This window comes from Aulonocara stuartgranti (genome assembly GCF_965226115.1).
Source record: "Aulonocara stuartgranti genome assembly, chromosome: 15".
Lineage (NCBI taxonomy): Eukaryota > Metazoa > Chordata > Actinopteri > Cichliformes > Cichlidae > Aulonocara > Aulonocara stuartgranti.
The window spans coordinates 35,460,852-35,480,185 of NC_138951.1; the positions used below are offsets into that span (position 1 = coordinate 35,460,852).

General features: G+C 40.3%; 1 protein-coding gene across 4 annotated transcripts; it reads right to left on the reverse strand.

The window, feature by feature from the left end:
* Positions 1 to 14: 14 nt before the first annotated feature.
* On the reverse strand, positions 15 to 18,085 carry dazap1 (DAZ associated protein 1). 4 transcript variants are annotated; one of them, XM_082505010.1, is made up of 14 exons: positions 17,879 to 18,085; positions 16,718 to 16,758; positions 14,881 to 15,047; positions 14,411 to 14,476; positions 13,160 to 13,267; positions 12,880 to 12,928; positions 9,075 to 9,157; positions 6,125 to 6,272; positions 5,906 to 5,938; positions 5,222 to 5,371; positions 4,574 to 4,738; positions 2,339 to 2,431; positions 1,839 to 1,886; positions 15 to 908 (listed from the first exon to the last, which is right to left on the reverse strand). In XM_082505010.1, exons 1-14 carry the CDS (start codon positions 17,908 to 17,910, stop codon positions 736 to 738), a joined length of 1,356 nt encoding a protein of 451 aa, XP_082361136.1. In that variant the 5' UTR covers positions 17,911 to 18,085; the 3' UTR covers positions 15 to 735. The 4 variants fall into 4 exon arrangements, with proteins under 4 accessions (XP_082361136.1, XP_082361137.1, XP_082361135.1 ...); XM_082505011.1 differs by lacking the exon at positions 1,839 to 1,886 and having other exon boundaries at positions 17,879 to 17,947; XM_082505009.1 differs by lacking the exon at positions 17,879 to 18,085 and having other exon boundaries at positions 13,160 to 13,264; positions 16,718 to 16,793.
* Positions 18,086 to 19,334: the final 1,249 nt, after the last annotated feature.

The window sequence follows — 19,334 nt, forward strand, 5'->3', positions numbered from 1 at the left end:
CTGAGATCAGCGAGAATGATTTTATCCTTAAAACGTTTATTTTTGTAATAATTTTTCATCTTTACTTTTTGCATAAGTGCAAAAATGCACCCAAAACAGCCACCTGAGGGAAGTCTACATCTTTAAATAAAAAAACAAGCAAAGTGTACATTTATAGTACAAAATTTTTTTTCCTTTTTAAAAAATTGCACAGTTTGTGTATAATATATATATTCATAATCTCCATTTTAAACAAACTTTAAAGGCTCAGAAAGTAAACAAAATTCACCAAATGAAAAATAAAAACATTTTCCCTATAATTTAAAGCTGAGGAAACTTGAGACCCTGTTTTCATTTGTGTCCACCATAAATATACATATTCATAGGCAAGTCTCTTTACATATAGTCTCTGTGCTAGTGTTTGACCAGACAAAATTATTGCAAAGTAGTTTATTTCTACTATAAAACATGGGTTGGGGGTGGGGAATAAAAGCTTCTTTCTGCTGAATGTTTTTTTTAATTTATGCAAAACGAAAAAATAAAATAAAATAATTTTAAAAAAAGACAAAAAATACCCTTTTAAATTTACTGGAATTCCTGTTTCACAAACTGTGTGCATTCAACATTCCTAAAGAACATCCAGAACTCCAGTTTTGCATTTTAGCAAGAACACAGATTTCCCTGACTTCTTATTTTTTGTTTATTTTTGAACTTTACACAGCGGTCCTGCCTGGGAAGGGGTGATGGTGGTGGTGGTCAGCGTCGATACGGGTGGAAGCCCTGTACGTTGTGGTTCTGCCCTCTGCCGAATGCGCTGGCGGCAGGCTGGGGAGCAGCGGCGGGCTGTGCTGTCGGTGCACCATACGAGGCTGTCGGCTGGCTGGGGTCTGCGAAGCTGTGGCCGAAGGCTGTCAGGTCCTGACCGTACCCTGAGGTGAACAACACACAGGACAGGTGCAGACAGGACAGAGGGGGTGACGTTAATGTCAGGTTCACCGGATGGTGTTTCGATAGAAGGCTAATGCCTTAAATCCTTTTACTGAATAAATTTAATGTAAAATATTCACAGTTTGTACTTTAAGGAAAAATCTAACACCAACTGCTTCTTATTGTACTCACACTGCTCCCATATTCCAAATATTACAGGACACACTGCTGTGCGTGTTGCTTGGTGCAGGTGCTACATTTGCAGCTTTGAAGCAGTTTTGTGCAGCTCTAACCAAGCAACAACAGGGGTTTAGAAACAGAGTAAGCACTGCTTGACAGTAAATTTAAGTTTTCTCAGTGTTTCATGGTGGATTTTTCCAACTAGTTGTGTAATCCTTCAATGAGCCTTTTTATGTCAAAACCTGTGTGCGTTCAAACAAACAGTAAAAGGAAAATTTCAGTTGAATTTAAGGGACATTTTTAAATGGCTTCATTGAGGAAAACATTGTTTGAGACACTTAGGATGTTCTCCTACACACACACTCTCGCGTACGCACACGCACGCGGTGGCACCATCTCCCTGCAAACACACGAGGGAACCACAGTGACTCCCAGGGAAGGAAACCAATCTTATCAAAAAACAGAAGCACTGCTCACACTGCTGAAACCTGCTCATGGCGACTGATTATTTTCCAACCCTGGTAAAAGCCAGTCAACAAAAGAGTGAAGGTATCAATGTGTCACCAAAAAACAAACAAACAAACAGAAAACAAAGCATTTCAGAGATAGTTCTGAATAACTGAATTGAAAAGAGAGAAAGAAAATGGTGAAAATTGGAAAATACAACAAAATTTCATAGGAAAAGAACTAAAACGAGGAGTGATCCCAACAGGACCGTGAGACAGAACAATCTGAGAGAAATTGAAATTTACTGGTTTCGTGGCCTTCTTTAAATCTTCTTTCCTTTCTCACCCCTTTAGCTAAAATGTGGAGACAGTACATGGGGAAAAGAAACAATGGTTGAATGGACTGCTGATGCATAGAGATAACTGAACCATGAACACATTTTCTGACAATTAGATCATCCTTTAACAACCAGCAAAGCAATGCAGACTGAGAAAGTGAACAAAAAAGGAGGATGTGGTCAGTCTTGGTATAGTAAAGCTACAGCTGCTGAGGGAAACGGCAGGCCTACGGCTAAGCTTGCCAAATTTAAATTTCTTTCAAATCCACTCAGCTTTGGGGCTTGCAATAGCTTGATTTTACTATACAAGAATACAAATAGTAATTTGTATGTACATGCAAAATGTACATGCAAAATACTCAACACAGAGCAAAAGAAAAGAGGCACAGAACCAAGTTGCAGCTCTAAATACTGTATTACTGAACAAATGCTGCTTTTGTGGTTGGAGAAGACGATGCTGGCACCTACCTGAACTATATCCTCCCTGCTCATCCTGACCATAACTGTGAGAAGGACGCGTTGGTCCGTAGGCAGAGGGGTCCTGAGGGTAGTTACCCAAGCCTATCAGGGAGATGAGGAGACCAGGTTGACTGAACCCACATACGGCTGGCCGACTACTTTACATAGTTCCCCCTCTTACTGAGCTAACAGAGCTGTACATTTATACTTATTTAATGGGTCTGCACTATGCTCCGCGATGCATTTCTTTTCAGCTTCGCCTACAAGTCAAAACACATGTGTGAGCTAGCTGCTAGCACACCTGACTTTATCATGCCAGCCTGGTCTCGCAAAATTTTGTGAAATGTGCATTGTTCTAAAAAAAACAACAACAAAAAAAACCCACCAAAACAAGTAAGAAGCCTGAAAATACGGGTAGGAAGCAGCTAGAAACAAGAAAGAGAACCATTGGTCTACCATGATACACATTTCTAGGCTTGTTTCCCATCTTTCAACACGCCACTTGGAGTCTTTGTGTCACTGCTGTGTGCACTTTTCATCTCTTTGTTTGGTTACTTGAATAACCCCAGTTCTCTTAGAAATCGAATGCACCTTGGCAGTGCACTCAAGGGCATTTCGACAACTGCTGCTTTTAAGACAAGCATCACTTTAATAAAAGCCAAACTAACCATTTGCTAGTTTTACACACAAACTTATCCAGTATCTAAATCTTGCGTCACTTTTGAGCTCCGTGTTTTATGCTCATTTCACAAAACCTTCGCAAGGCTCTGCTGTTTCTACCAACTGATAAGCAGACAAAGTGCCTGAACAGTAAAAGCAAAAAAGCTGGATGGAGGATAAGCACAGGCACAAAACACTGAACAAGATGGGCACCTGTCATGACTGGCAGCAATCGCAGGACTGCTGTAGATGTGGGATTAAGCAGTTGGAAGCAGCTGGAAGCCAAGTCAGAATAATAATAATGATAATAAAAAAATAAAATAACACCAGTCAGCCAAGAAACTGGATGGAAGCTATGAATGAGCATCTGACTGTTATCTGCCTGTGTGGTTATGTAAGTGAATGGCTCGGTGTTGAACAAAGACAAAGACTGCTCCTTTTCCATGGATGCTGGTTAGTTTTTATCTCGGCCTTTTGTTTCACATCTGAAAACTTCCGGCCTCCATTTGTGCTCTCAGCGTGATCGCCGGTTCTCCATCGTGCATTTACAACATGTGATTCAGGCCCCTAACAGTCTTAAAATCATACAAACTACAAATCATTGTTTTCTACTAAAGTGGATTGGCGAACTGTCTCATTTTCAAGGCACTGAATGCTGACTGAAATGTGGCAGCAGTTTCAGAGCTCAGTCGAGATCCAGGACGAATATTTATTGTGGTCCGACACGATCTAAAGGTTTTGTTAGACTGGTCGACAGCACTGTTCAAAGACCACAAAGACAGAAACCACAAAGTACAACCTACAGACACATTAGTCAAAAATGACTAATCCAGTACTCCAATATCTCTATGCATTTACAACACAGAGTGGAAAAAGGTCACATTCTGCAGACAAGCATGCAAAGCTCCAGTGCAATAACAATGATGAACATGGTGAAAAAAATCTGATAGGTGGCTTGGCAGATTGGACACGGCATATTCCAGAAACAGTGTTTCATAAGATAATATTGTCATGCTGGTGCTCTTCTATGGGAATCGTGCCAAGTCTGGGAAAAGAAGCCAGCAAAGTCATCAACATGGAAGAGGAGGAAGGGTCGAAGGGATTAACTGAAAAGCAGGAGTGCCTGAACCAAATCAAATCAAATGGTTTGCACGTTCAGGCCAAGTTTGGAATCCTTTTAAAATAAAAACAAAACAAAACAGGAAAAACAAACATCGCAAGGCAGGATGATCTAATTCAAACCTACCAAGACCTACCAATCTTTTATCAATCCAGGGCCCGCCGGAAACACTCAACTGAAATGACTGCTGAGGACTCCTGGGTATGGCGAAACTTCAGCAGTGATCTTCTTGGCAGAGCCAGAGGGGTTCATTTATGCAGAAAGCATGTATGCATGTGTAGCCGTTCAAGCTAAATGGTACCATCAGCAAGCTCCTGCTCGTCTAAGGGGAATACTCATGAACCTAAAAAGGCTGTAGCTGCACCCAGTAAAATAACCAGGGAGACGGGCAGGACCGAGAGGTGAAGAAAAATCAACTGGGAGAGAAAAGAGGTGGCATTCTTTATGCACAAAGCCCGTCTTACCATACTGGCTATAAGTGAAGTCAGGCTGCCCGGTGGGAGCTTTGCTCAAATCCTGAGTCGGTGTGGTGGCTGGTGCAAAGCCCAGCGGTGCAGTTCCTGGAGTCGTGGGTGGAGGAGGAACCTGTGGAGCATACTGGTCTGCTTGTGGTGTGCCGAAACTGTAACCTGTTGGAAAGACATATCATGATTTGTATTTGTTTTTCACCCCAAAGAACGTTTTCTAGCGTTGCTTTAGCATTTTATACCATTTGTGTGCAAAAAAGGAGAAAAAAAGTGGATGATTTCTGACACCATTACCACCTCACAAAAAACACTTCTAGTCAAGGCACTAACTACCATTTATTCACCTAATATCACTGTCTAACAGTCTAAACCTAGACCACATAAGGGGTATAAGAACCAAAGCTCTGTGTGGCCAATACATGTCTTTCATAAATATAAACTGTGATTGTTACAAAAATGACTTAAATCATTGTTTCAAATTTTCTTCTCTTTTCTTCAGTGACGCTGCACTAAACATGTTTTTTTTCAAATGCTTTAAAAATAAATAAAAGTCACCGTCTACTGGCCTCCAAACTATTAACTTATTTATATACACAGCATTACCAATCAACAGTAGTAAAATGTGACTGAGTTAGTACGACTGACCAAACTGAGGTGCGGTGCTGTAGCCCTGCTGAGGGTAGCCCTGAGGTGCAGCAAAGCCACCTGCCGGGGTCGTGACCAGGAATGCGTTGAAAGGCGACGGAGGCTGGGCGGGGGTTCCCCGGCCTGTTGGCAACGGAGGTCCATACCCGCCTACCCCAACACAGAATAACAAAGACTAATGAGACTTGAGCACAGTTGACAATAATAGGATACATATGAACTGCATCAAACAGATTCTCTGATTAAAAGTGTGCACAGAGAAGTTGTTTAAAGACTGAAGCAGACAACTATCTGAAACTGAAGGATCTTGCGAGCGAGCACAGAGTCGACACTGCAGCGAGCGCTGCAGGTTGACCCGGAGGTGGTGATATGAAGCCGAGCCTGACCAATAGCAGAGGGAGGCCCGGAATCCATTCAATGCTGCCATCTGTCTCGAGCAGCAAATTATCAGCAGCCTCAGCCTTAATGAATCAGTGATAACATGTACTGTTAACTGTCATCGGTCCATGGGCCACACCGTGTGCGAGCCCTGTGCTGTCACACAAGCGTTTTGAGATAAGCACATGATCACATGGCAAAAACACATGTATCTGCAGTCTAACAGTTACACAACATGCAAGAAAGCCACAAAAATAACAAAAAGAAGACAGTTTTTGTGTTGTCAAGTGGAGGACTAACACCTACCTATGGGCTGGCCGGTAGTTGACACCCACACTCCTTTAGGAAGGAGAAGGAAAAAAAAAAAAAGATTAGACTGAAAACATAAAATGTTCACATAACAGTTAAGTATTCAAACTGTCACACATACATACAAACCTAATGTTTAAGCAGAGGATTAAACATTGGATTTTCCTCTGAACAGTGAGCTTCTCTTGCTCTGCTCTGGGACTTGTTCCCACTCACCCTGTGGCCCATAAGGCTGTTGCCAGCCCTGAGCAGGCTGTGCTGTCCAACCATTAGCTGCACTCAAGATGCCCCTGGGCGCCCACTGGCCAGGGCCAAGCTGGCCAGGAGCTTTGCTGTCACGAGGTTCGGCCTTCTTTACTTCCACCTGGACAAAGGACAAGGAGGGCACATTTGGCAACACCAGTAAAAAGTCCATGAAGCCCCTCACCTAGACAGACCTGTCCTAGCTCTGATACTTAATCTCAGCAATTTGGGCCAGTTTGAAATATTTTACTTTATGTTTATTTAATTTATGTGGGCCAGCTATATATAAATTAATATTACTGTGTAGCCAGAAGGGCTGTATGGCTATGTGTCTCAGGTACTCTGTGTTAATCGGGAATTTCACTGGCCAGGAAAAAAAAAGAAAATCAAAGAGCCAATCAATGATCCAAGATCTGAAAGGTACCTGAGAAACATAGATGTCTGTCTTTTTCTTTGTCATTAACTACCCTATATAAAAGATAAAGACATCTAATGGAAGGTCATGACTTACCTTTCTCCAGCTAACGCTTACAGAGAATTTCATTTGTATTTTGTTTTGGTATAAGTTTTAAGGGGGAATGGATGTAGATCGGTATCTCAGCTCTAACAGAATATAAGGTAAACATGCAGAAACTACAAATGAACAGTCTTTTTTTTTTTTATTCAATCTAAATCTGAATCTTCATACTGTGTCAAAAGTGAGAAAACAGTTTTCAAACTGGATCCCAACAATTGTCCATAAATTTGACAAGTTGTTTCTTCATTTTTGATAAAGACGATGTTAATTAAATGCCACATTTGATTTAATTTTAATTATATATAAATATATATAAAAAAAATTGGGTGACCTTGAGTCAAGTATGAATGTGTTGACCCAATAACAAAACTTCGCTGTCTATAACTAGGCAAAGCTGCCAGCACTTAACCAGAGCAAAGAAACAGGCTGAGACTAAGGGGGAGCCAACCATAAATAGACTGAGAGGTTGAGTTATTGGGGTCACCTTGCGGGAGGAAAACGAATTGCAAATTCCTCCCTGCTTTAAGGTGTTACCACCTTCCCCAGCCTCCCCTCTTCCTTCTCTGTCGACCTAATTACATGCACATGTTTCCGGGAGTGGCCTCGCCGCCGCCGGTTACCTGAGCACTTTCTCCCTTGGGCATCTCAGCTACGAGTGATGGATACCGTGACTTCTGTACAGTCCCCAACAGCAGAATTGGGATTTGTTCCACAGTTTGATGTGCTCCAATTTCTAATTTTGTAACTCATATCTCCCAGCCTCCCTCAAGTCCCAGCGTAAGGTAATGTCAAGTCAAGAACAATGGATTAAGTTGAGCCCCCAATCCTACAAGAAATGAGGGCAAAGTCAAGGGGAGCGGGTACCAGCAGAGAGTATACAGGTCGGGCTGGCAAAATTGGATTCAGCTCATCTTTTTCATGTAATAATCAGTGACATCTGAATGAAAATCTGTTGCCGTTCTAAATTGGCAAATAATAAAATCCATTTCAGGGAAGCTTTCAAATTTCCTGGCCTTAGGTATTTTCTGGAGAAAATTAACTGGTAGTTAATAATATCATTTAATTTGTGGTTTGGACTGAGGACTCCAGTTGAGGTCTTTATTGAATGTCACATCCAATTCAGAGTGGCGATCGGTTCGTTTTACAGCCATCTTGTCACTGTTCGTTCTCCCTCGAGTACTTATTCCAAGTCAAGTTTGACAGAGAAAAACATCTAAGAAGGGAGACACAGAGAGGTGTGTCTCTCCAAAATCATTTTAACATACGTTACGAAAGATCTTCAACGTGTCAGCTACTATGGACTGACCTTGAAACACTAAAACCACATGTGCAGTAACAGGATATGCATAAGTGGATGTAACTGTACTGCGATCATTTTCTCATGCCCACAACTCATTACTATTTGCATGGAGGGCAAGGAGGAGGCTGTCTTCATTTACTGCCTCTCCGGGGTGGTTTTCCTAGGGAGCGGATAAAGTCCCATTTTAACCCAAGTCAATGTCTTTTTGTTTGGTTGTAACTCAGGTGAGGTGTCAGCTGGATTGTCCGTACAATGGTACAATCAGAGGTGTGGCAGCGGGTTAAGAGCTGTGCTTAAATATTACAACACAGTAGACTTACTGTTACTTTACCGGACGGACGGCCTACCTGACACTATCTGAACTGACTCTGTACACTAAACCTCATCCATCTGCTTCACGCGCCGAGTTAAAGCAAACACTGTGAAGTGGCAGACTTTCATTTGGTAGATTTAAAGAATTGACAGACACAGTATGGAGATTCTTCAACTGAGGTCACTGAGTTGAGCTTTTCTTTAACTTTTCAAAAAGAAAAACAAAGAAAATAAAACATGTTGACGTGTAAGTGACCTGCCAACAAAACATTAGAAAAGAAAACAACAAAGAAAAAAAGAAACAAAGAAACAAAAATAGAAGTGACTCGACCAATCCTTTAGGTGAGTTAAAATCTCAAGAAGACTGCTGGATTTAAAGCCTTGCATTTCATTCATTTGGTTTCCATTTTAGCACATCAAGAGCCAGAAAATTACTGTAATTGAAATTCGTAGAATACAATTTAACTTGTTTAGACATCCTAAAGGAGTGGTCAGTTTAAACAAAGCCTTGGGCGACAATTTAAACTGTAATAGCAGCAAGAGAAGGATGAGGGCTTTTAGAAACTATGAAAGCATAAGTGGGAGATAGGCATGTAATGTGATGAAAAAAATATTACGTACATCAATTTAAGATATTAGACACTTAATTTTGAGCCGTATGATGCTGCGTTCACAAATAGGAAGCCACTAGAAAATTAGCTCTGAGCAATAAAGCAGCATCACAGTACAGTTCCTGCTCTGTCGCCCAAGCCTCAGTTTGATCTTAAGGGTAAAATAAAACTACAACTACACACTTTTTTGCCCATGATGTCGTGAAAATGCATGTTGACAGCCTGGTCCACTGATTGTTCGGCCTCGAAAGTAATAAATCCAAAACCTAGCCAACGACCAAGAGTGAATCAAGGTAGCAGGGGGGTTGTGACAACACAAGATGAAGAACAGTATTGGGCTTCAGCAGAGTGAGGATCCGTCAAGACTGAGCAAGAGGCTCCTGGGGTTCGGATGACGTCGCAGACAATACAAATCCAAGACTAACGCCTGGGGAATTAAAGGAAACTTTACTGTGCAGAGAAACTTTTGGTGAAGATTAATAATGGAGTGCTTAAATGTTAAACATGAAGGGTGACAGGTTTGATTTAAAGTGAAATGTCACATAAAAAGGTCAAACGTGTAGCTGATGAATTCCAATTGAGCCAATATTACAATTAATTACTTCATGCTGTTTCATCCAAACCCCACCTTGATCTGTCCCGTGGTATATTGCTGTGGAGCACACACTCGCAACAGCCATTGTTAATGCATCACAAAAAATATGGAGAAACACAAACTGTAGAATGCCTAAAGCTTTCTCCAAGCTTTCCCAAATTCAGTATTTTACTTTTGAGTCAGCCAGGATAAGCCTAAAATGGACAATTAAAATATTGCTCACAACGGTAACACAAAGATATAGGCCACAACTGATCGTCCGCACTGATGAGCAGGGTGTGTTTTGTTTCATCAAGGGAATACACAAAGTGCATCAACAAGTTCGACAACTTTTTGACCACGCCGGCTGTTCGGGAAATTATTTCATCTGATGATCTGAGGCAAAACCCTGCAGAGCCAACAAGCTGCTGCGTGCTGCAGTGATCTACTTTCAATCTGATTAACTTTCCGCTGTGGCAGAATTGGGTTGGGTGTGCATCTCTACTTGGGGACCTAACCTGAATCCAATTAAATGTCCTACAAGACAACTGAGATTTTCAGAGACCTCTAGTACCCTGCCAAACATTCCCAAGACTCGTGATCTACTGCTATTATTAACATCTGTCGATGACCCGTTCCCCAACCTAAATGTAAAACCAAGTTGGCCCATTAAAGATTTTGACATATGGTGTCATTGGTAAGGATTTTACCCAGCCTAAAATATCAGCTAACAAACTACAGACCATCTGGATGGAGAACTAGAACATAATTTGACATTTTCAAATTATTGGCTTACTAATTACCAAGATTTGTTATATTCAAGTGACAGTTTAAGTATTTTTAATGCAGAAATGACACAAATTTACTGAAATCAAGTATTTTTTATCAGAGTAAACTTTATATTACAAATTTGTATTATTGAAAATATTTAATGATAAATTATTACTGAAGTTGTAATTAGTTAGACTTTTTTCCCAAGGCAATATTGACCTTTTGGGGTCACAATTAAGCAAGATTGGTCCACACAGAGTCTGTGTTACATCTTATATATATATAAATCTTTACATCTAAAATTCATTATATGTAGGGAAAAAGGTTATTATTTATAATAATTATGCTGCAGCATCATGTGATCACAACCGTGAGACACTGTTGCGACAGGACTTTCCTTAAATTGCTCTTAAGCTTAATAGAGTGAAATCATCAGTCAAGTCCAGGCAAGCATAGATGCAGCTTTGTGTACACCTCATTTTTTACCAAGTTAAAAAGAAAAAAAATAAAACAAACGGATAAAATAAAATAAATTGGCTGCATTTACGTTTGGCCTGTACCTCTGTGCTACCCATCAATACACAGTAACCTAAAGGAGAAAAGACAAATCTTAAGAGACACCGTTAATCACATTCAAACCATTCACAAGAAGAAGGGGGACAGAAGAAAGAAAAAATAGAAAGGGCTTACTTACAAAAATACTTAACTTTCTACGTATGGGAAAACACATACTATGCCATTTAAGATACAAGTATCAGTTACTTCTAAATAAAGGTAAAGAAAACTTATTCCAATGATCAGCATCTAACGGTTTTAGTAAAAGAAGGTTTACACTATTAAAGATTATGTAATGGTTGTTACTTGTGCAATAGATCATGTTAAAATCCAATGGCAAACTATTCTGGGTTTTTCCCCAACAGAGAGTGAACAGAGAGTGGGTTCTGAAGGGAGAGGCGGGGTGCGTGTTGTGGATCAGTGACCGCTTCATCGTTTCTATGTAGGACAAATGCAGATGAAGCAGCTGTGACTGTAACTCGGTGGGCAGGGCCTGACACCATCGCGTCCGGTGGCACGGGTCTGATTCCCAGCGAGGCCATCCGTGCTAAAAGTGTCGACACATGTCACACACTCATGATACATTTATGACTTAAGTGGGTAAACATAAAAGGTCCTTTCTGAAGTTCAAAATTAGGTCTCTGAAAGTTTTGAGGAGTCCAAGGGAAATAAAAGGGTTTAAAATGATTCCATTGTTCTCCAGACAACAGGCTGCAACCAGCCTCTTTGAAGGACAAACCCCCCCTTCACACGCTCAAAGTGTTCTCAATACGCCAGTTGCACAGTGTGATTAAGTACTGTGTTTTTTTGAGCACCTATTTTTCCTGCAAAATGTCTCTTTTTCAGTTAGTTAGTCTTAGCTTGTTTCCGAGATCATTTTTAATAACTAGTGGAAACAGTTTTAGTAAATAAAAAAGATAAAATAAGTCATTTTACTTCATGGTGATTAATTGTGGTTTTCAAGACAAATTTGCATCCTTAGTATGCGTTGTTTTCTTCTTCTTTTTTTAAGAATATGTTTTTATACCTTTTATTTCAGCTATTTGTAAAGAAAATGACAAAATGCACTAGGAATGGAATATTTTGACTAAGCTGTATTAAAACTGCACAACATATTTTTTCAATGTCATTTTGAAGGCCAAATAATGCTGGGGAGGTTAACTGGTAATTAAATATCACGTTACATTTGATTGGTTATGGACAGCGACAGCCACAAAACAAACAAAACGTTTGATACGTAAAAATCTAGTGTCAATATTTGTTTTAAGGTGTATTTGTTTTTCTTTTTTAAAAACTGAAATATTCAGCAGTTCTTAAGTGTCTTTAGTCCTCCTAGTTACACTCACTATGAAGAGATCTCTGCTTAAGCGGTTCCAGTTTAAAGGTCACTGCAGTGTCAGATTTTGAAAGATACCAACTTTGTTTGACTTTTTTAGACTCAAGTTAGCTCCAAATAAACAAGGACTGTGGACTTTGCTTCCATCTCTCACACTGAAAGTGAAGTGAATACGAGCAAGAGGAAAAATTACACCAAAAAGTAGTTTCCTAATTTTACTTCTTCATTTTACCCAACTATTGTTTACATACTTGAAAAAGTGAAGCCATCACTTACACTAAATGCTAATGAACTAGTTACGCTCATGATAGCCAGTTAATTTGCTCTTATGACACCAGTTTGCTAGACAACCTATGCAAAATTCACATATTCCCACTGTGATAATGTACAACACAGGTTGAGCTAAAGTTTTGCGTTATTATGTTATAAAAATACATATACGAATGCACAATTATTGCCTTCATTTATCTTGAGGAATTTAATGCAGCCTCAGCGGGCAGTGTTTTTTTCCACAGCAATAATAAAAACTGGTTGATATTGACTGTAGTAACCTAGTATGGGTTCCAGTTAATGCTTGTATTTACCATGAACAAAATTCCCGTTCCAGTGCATTAACTAAACGAGATCGCTGGGGCTGAATGGGATTTTTTTTTTTTTTTTTTTTTGGGGAGGGGGGGGGCAGAATAGTTTGTCATTAGATTTAATATGGTAAGGTATGGAGAGGGGAGGGAAAGGACAGGATCAGCTTTTACCTCGGGGCCTCTGCTTCTCCGCATCATAGATCATTACCACCTCTGTGACCTTGAATGGGACAAAGGGAAACAGTGGCTCAGCTTTAGAAATCTGGTAAGGGTCCGTTCTTATTCCAGTTAAATACTCTTGCTCAGTTTGGAAAAATAATGAATCGTCCTATCGCATCTCGCCCCATATATTTTTATGCTGTAGTACTGACCCTGTTCAATGTCACATCCATTCAAGCACTCTTAATGACAATAATGAACTGACTTGTATTATGCACTTGGCAATACTCACCACTCCGAATCTATTGAAATAGTCCCTGAGTTCAGGCTCGCCGCAGTTATGGGGGATTCCACCTACAAATATCTTCTTTGATTTATTGCTATCAGCTTTGCTGCCCTTCTGAAAAAAAACAGGGAGTGTATGGATTTCAATGTCTCTTACAGGATCACTCTGGGAAGGGGCCAGTTAGCCATCATCTATTCAGACAGTGCAGAAGAAATTAGGTTCTCCTCTTGCCCTGGGGTATAATTCTTAACATGTCATGTCAATGCAAAGACTAGTCTCCACAGATCAGAGAACACGGCTTCTTCCACTTATTCTCAACCACTAAGCGTTTCGCCATTGCTGTACACTGCACTCATGCCGTAAGGGCTAGAGGCTGTTTACAACAATGATTTCTAACAATTACATCTTGTGTTTACTTAGTAAAACATTCAGTACCAGCTGTATGACTTAAAGCCAGTGAAAGGGGCTCCAGCAGCAGCAGCAGCAAGCAAAGAGCCGCATTTCTAAAAGCTTCTGACATACAGTCTGCTTACAGCCAAATAAGCAACTTATGAAAACGTTATATTGACAGCAAAACTAAAGTCCCCGCTGCCCAAAGGGACAAAATGGCTATAATAGGTCTGCAGGGGTTTGATAAGCATCGTTGATCGACCCACAAATTATCCGAGCAAGAGCGGAGATTTCTGCCTTTCAGAAAATTTGTTGCTGAGAGCGATGCACCACATTAGCCAACTCATGTTCAAACCCTCCTTAATAATACCTCGATGTGTGAGGGCAATTACAAGAACATCACATTTCAGATAAGACGGCTAGAAAAAAAAAAAGTTAATGCAATCATGCAGCTGTATTTTAATTTAGTGTCGTTATACAGGAACATTTTAAAATGTCACAATTCTATACTTCAATTTCAAATAAGTGGAAGCTGTACCAGAGAGTGGCTGATATTGCTGCAGTCCCTGCAGTAAGAGATCGAAGCTGACAGAAGTCACAGATTGTTTAATGTTTCTGTGAGTTATCCAGACCTCAAAGTAATAAAGGCTGTGTTTTTGTCACGATGGGGGGAAAAAAGAAAATTATTATACTTTAAAGAAAAAAAAATATATAATTTACACTTAAAAGCTCAAGGTCGCCTCATTAAAACAAGCTATAGCCTAACCTCCAGAAGAGGAGGGGACGGAGAGGCTGGGGTCTATTCCAGGTTTATTCCAGTAGAAACAGCTAGCCTAGCATCCCCAGAAGAAATCAGATTCCTCTTACCCAGCCCTCCTTGGTTCGAGACTTTTCAGGCTGCATTCCTCTGGGAGTACATGGCTTCGGGTCAATCTAACAACAGAGAGAGTTTTCCATTAGCCTAAAATAAAGGCACCTTCAAATGTTCCTCACCCCCCGCACTGTTTCTATCAGCACAGCAAACCAAGAAAAATCTCACGTGAATGAAACTGATTTGATGCACGTGGGAGAAACCCATCCCTATTTCAATTTCACTCATTTAAACAGGTAAATCTTGTCGGGCAAACTAATGTCAGTCTTTCCAAAGTGCATCATCTGTACTAATGGTTCCAGGCATGTATGGCCTAAAGAAAACCTTTCCTCTCCCTTAAATAACTTCTAACTGGTGGATGATGAAATACAATATGAAGGTTTTTTTCTCAGTTTTCTCACAGAAAGCGCCGGCAGATTACTGCGTTTGATTCAACCATCTGCTCTTCTGTTGTTAAAATACTTACATTTCTTCCATCGAGATTATGTGGCTTTGTCTCCAGCACTGTCCGTACACAATTGGGGTCTTTGAACTTAACAAAGCCGAAGCCTCGCGACTGATTTGTAGTTTTGTCCTTCATGATGACACAATCTACTACTTCCCCATACTGTGAGAAGTAGTTTCTCAGTGTCTCTGAGAAGAGAAGAGAAGATAACAAAGCAAAAGCATTGAGCCACAGCAATTTTCCTCATGAAGAGAAGGAAGTGCAGTCATTGTTTAAATACTAGATGACTTCTTTATGCTGAAGGACACCATAAAAATATCTGTGACACTCCAACTTGGACCAAAACCTGAGAGAAAAAATTATTTTTCTGTGGATTATACTGGCAACACCAAAAGGTATTAAGGAACCTTTATTGTTATGGAAGAATATCTGGTATTGTGCTATCCATGCGAAAACATAATGTTACAGTAAGTGACACACTAAAACTCCTCAAGAGCAAATGAAGCATTGACCCACTGTCATCTTGCATTGCACTAAATATACAACCAACAAATGTAAGGCCCGCACACGCCCACGGAGGCAGGACAAGCAAGGCGTGCAAGTTTGAACAAATGAGGAGTCACATTGGAGAGCATTACCGTAATTGCTTTTTCTCATTGCTGAGAAGCCCTGAGGCATCACCGTAGAAACAAGCTCAGAGTTACGTAGCCCTGTGGTTCAGTGCTGGTAGCACAGACAAGCACCCGTGCAATGTTACACAATGGCCAATCTAGCATGAGACAGTGCAGGGCTTTCAACAAGCAAGACAATCTCCGGCTCAGACTGAATGAGAGGACAGTGTAAACACACACCCAACAGAGACGTTCATATATATATACACACGTGGATATATCAGTTATATTGCGATGTGAAAAGCACATCAAAAGTCACTACAGCATATCAAAAAATTCAATAATACCGAGAGACACTTGCTACAAGCAAACCATCAGGGACACTTACACTATCTGCTTGGAAATATGAAAATTAAAGGCTCATAAATGACAGTTTGAATGAAATCATAGTAAAGCGTGAGGCGTTACTATGCCTACTTTTTATATTCCTGTTCTTTATAACAGACAAAGCACATTAATGACCACGGAGATTTCAATGACATGATTTAATATCTAATAAATGCTGCTACTAACTATACGTTCCTAGTATGCTGTCAAGTCTATGCATATTACAAAGTCACTACACCAATAATATCATGCAAAACTTGTTATTATCTGTAATTACGGTTACTGTGAGTGTTACATAGTCTGCTTCTAGATACTCAAGGCTAAGGACTAATTAAAATGATACACATGCTTTGGTACACAACAAAACAGTGCTCATAATAACAAACAGGAATGAGCAATTCCACCTTGGCAGGTTATGTTTTACAAAACCTCGCTTTCAGGTGCTCATTAGATAAAAATTACATGATATTGAGTTTTGAAGGGTTTGACATTAAAGGGTCAAAAATGTGTAATTAATATTAACTACATGCTCTTAGCAATCATAAGGATAAATTTACTGAAACCTCAAGAGAAACTACTTCTCTACAGGTCTTCACATGACTCAGTGACAGGTTATCAATTAAATGCAAGCCCCATTAGTCACTGTCAGTATATCATCATAATACTGATATTAAAGCAAGATTTTATTTCATTATTATCTCTGGAAATCATCTCTGTATTGCTACTGACTTGACCTGACCTGATCTATATGCTACATTCACAACTAATTTCTGATATACAACCAGGCAGCGTGAACAGTGCAATGCAGAAAGGGTTGAATTATATAAATAAGCCTTCATGGGTGAAACCGTGTGACATACCTTGTGTGGTACTCCAGTCCAATCCACCCACAAAAAGTTTCCTGAAAGGAGATGTGACCATTAAGTGAGCACTGATCATCACTTTGAGCCAGACTAAATGATAATCTGGAAATCGTCAGGACAGAGTCACATATGAAAGGCATGATTTAAAAAAAATGAAAGCTCTCCTGCACAGGCTGAAAGCACAGCTGATTAAACAGCCAGGAACACAGCTATTACACAACATCAGGCAAGCCTGCTACCAATGCAGCATCTGGTTATATCCACAGTACAGCTACAGTTAAAATGTCCGTGTTTAGTGTGACTCATGTTGAGGTCTAGTCCTTGCTATGGATGTCACTTTGGTCTTCTAACATTCAAGGCAATGGCCTCGACAATAAAGGGCTTTTTATAAACCTCCTGCCACGTAAGTTACCCGGGACAGAGCCCTGGCGTCTAGCAGGCTAACACAAACTGAGTTCCGAAACCACGACAGCCCGTGTCTATCACCTTTCAACGCTGAGATCCGTATTTCCATCTATGAGCGGAGCAACGAGCGGTTGCTCGGCTCTCCGCATGCGGACCAGTGAACTCGGATGATGCCTGCATAACTGGAAGTTTAGCGGCAGTTCAAACGGTACTTCTGTCAAATGCGCTAGCGAGTTCGTTAATGTGTGCCTCGGATCACTGCTGAAACACACAAATGACAATTGTAACGACCGTGGGAAAAGTGAAGACTGGCTACACACGAGGATGCTCCATCCTCCAGCAGTGCCCGCTAAATGTCCTCGCACCGACGAAGTCAGGAACGGAGACTTTCGCTTCGCTGGCAAGCGTTAGCTCAACTAGCTCAGTTGCTTGGAGCTAACCGAAAACAACACAGAAATAACTAACTACAATTCCGTGTACTCGTCTGACAAGTGGTAGCACTTCACACAAACATGGTAAATTTCTCCATGAGCTGTGGCACCAAAGGCTGAGCTACTCTGAAGACTACTTTCACTTTTTTGGCCGCCTTTCCTCAGGCTAGCGACTTCGCTAAGTTACTCAGGCTAGCTTAGCCTGCTAGCTAACGTTAGCTGTCAACTGACAGCTTGACAACACAGCGCTCTAACAGAAAGTCACAAACAGATTCACGGTTCCGCATGGATGCCGTGCACGGCTCTGTTAAACCGATCTTACCCGACTTCATCTCCGACTAAGTTGTTGTTCATTTCTGAAGCTAAAGCGGGGGGACCGCGGGAGCTGTGACCGGCTTATTGCTTCAGTGCTGCCCCTCTCAGACTGAGAGCGGAGGAAGGTCACTCCGCTTTTTGGTTCAAACTGCTCTGCGCAATGACGACGCTGCGGGGGGCAGCGCTCTTTAAAGGAACATTACACCCAGCAGCACCCACTCACCCGTCAATTCTAATGAGCCCCGAGGGGGCAGCTAAACGCTTTAAACAACGATTCTTATTTCACAGTTAGTTTACTCAGCCTTAAAATGCTCTGATAAGGGCAACATTAGCAAGACACAGCACCGAATGATAATCAAACAGAAAGTCAACTTTACGATTGATACCCCATGTTTTTTCTTTTATTTATTTATTTATTTATTTATTTATTTATTTATGCTCATTCAAATGTAAAAGCTCCACCAAAAGATCCGTATGTAATAATAATAATAATAATAACAATAACAATAATAATAATAATAATAATAATAATAATAACAATAATAATAATAATAATATCCATGAATGACAGTGTTTTTCTATCGAGGTATGCTTTTACGGCATTGGCAGTCTGTTTGTGACTATTGTCATGCTGAAAAATTGAGCATTTGCCAATCAGACAGATGTTATTGCATATTGGATCAAAATCTGATGCCGTCATTATTTCATCACTTTTGACAAAATCACCAACATCACTGGCTGAAATGCAGTTCAAGCCATGAGAGCATCCACCATGTTTTATAGATAGCTATAGACAATCACCTCCTGAACTCCTGCCTACACAAAAACGTAAGACTTGTTGTTACTGATTTTCAATCCAGTTCTTTAATCATTATCTTAGCCTCAGACAAAAAAAATTTATGCCCATCAAACTGTATGTATTTTTTTTTTTTTTTGCTAGATTTAACTAAAGCAATTGAAACAAATTGTGTTTTTATGATAGGTTGCTAATTACAAGTGCCTAAAGATAGTTGTCTATTATGTGTAGACACAACACCAGTTCTCTGAGTTAAGTGCCCATTACACTTCAATGATCCATAGAACAGTGTTGAGTGGTTCAAAAAATGGTCAGATATGAGAACTGGACTGAAATAAGTGATAAAGTGACCAATGTCCAAAGAAAAACTTCGAACCCTCAGAAATCCTATTACTTATGACCACATTAAAGTCTGACTCCTTGGAAGTTGGCTCGAGACATTTACAGTGGGGCAAAAAAGTATTTAGTCAGCCACCGATTGTGCAATTTCTCCCACTTAAAATGATGACAGAGGTCAGTAATTTGCACCAGAGGTACACTTCAACTGTGAGAGACAGAATGTGAAAAAAAAATCCATGAATTCACATGGTAGGATTTGTAAAGAATTTATTCGTAAATTAGGGTGGAAAATAAGTATTTGGTCACCTCAAACAAGGAAAATCTCTGG

Excerpts from the sequence above, each read along its gene's own strand:
- dazap1 (XM_082505010.1), bottom strand. The coding sequence starts at position 17,910 with ATGAACAACAACTTAGTCGGAGATGAAGTCGG. Across the intron at positions 16,759-17,878 it reads TTAGTCGGAGATGAAGTCGG|GAAACTTTTTGTGGGTGGAT; the intron begins GTAAGATCGGTT and ends ATCTCCTTTCAG. Across the intron at positions 13,268-14,410 it reads CTCGAACCAAGGAGGGCTGG|AAGGGCAGCAAAGCTGATAG; the intron begins GTAAGAGGAATC and ends GTTTTTTTTCAG.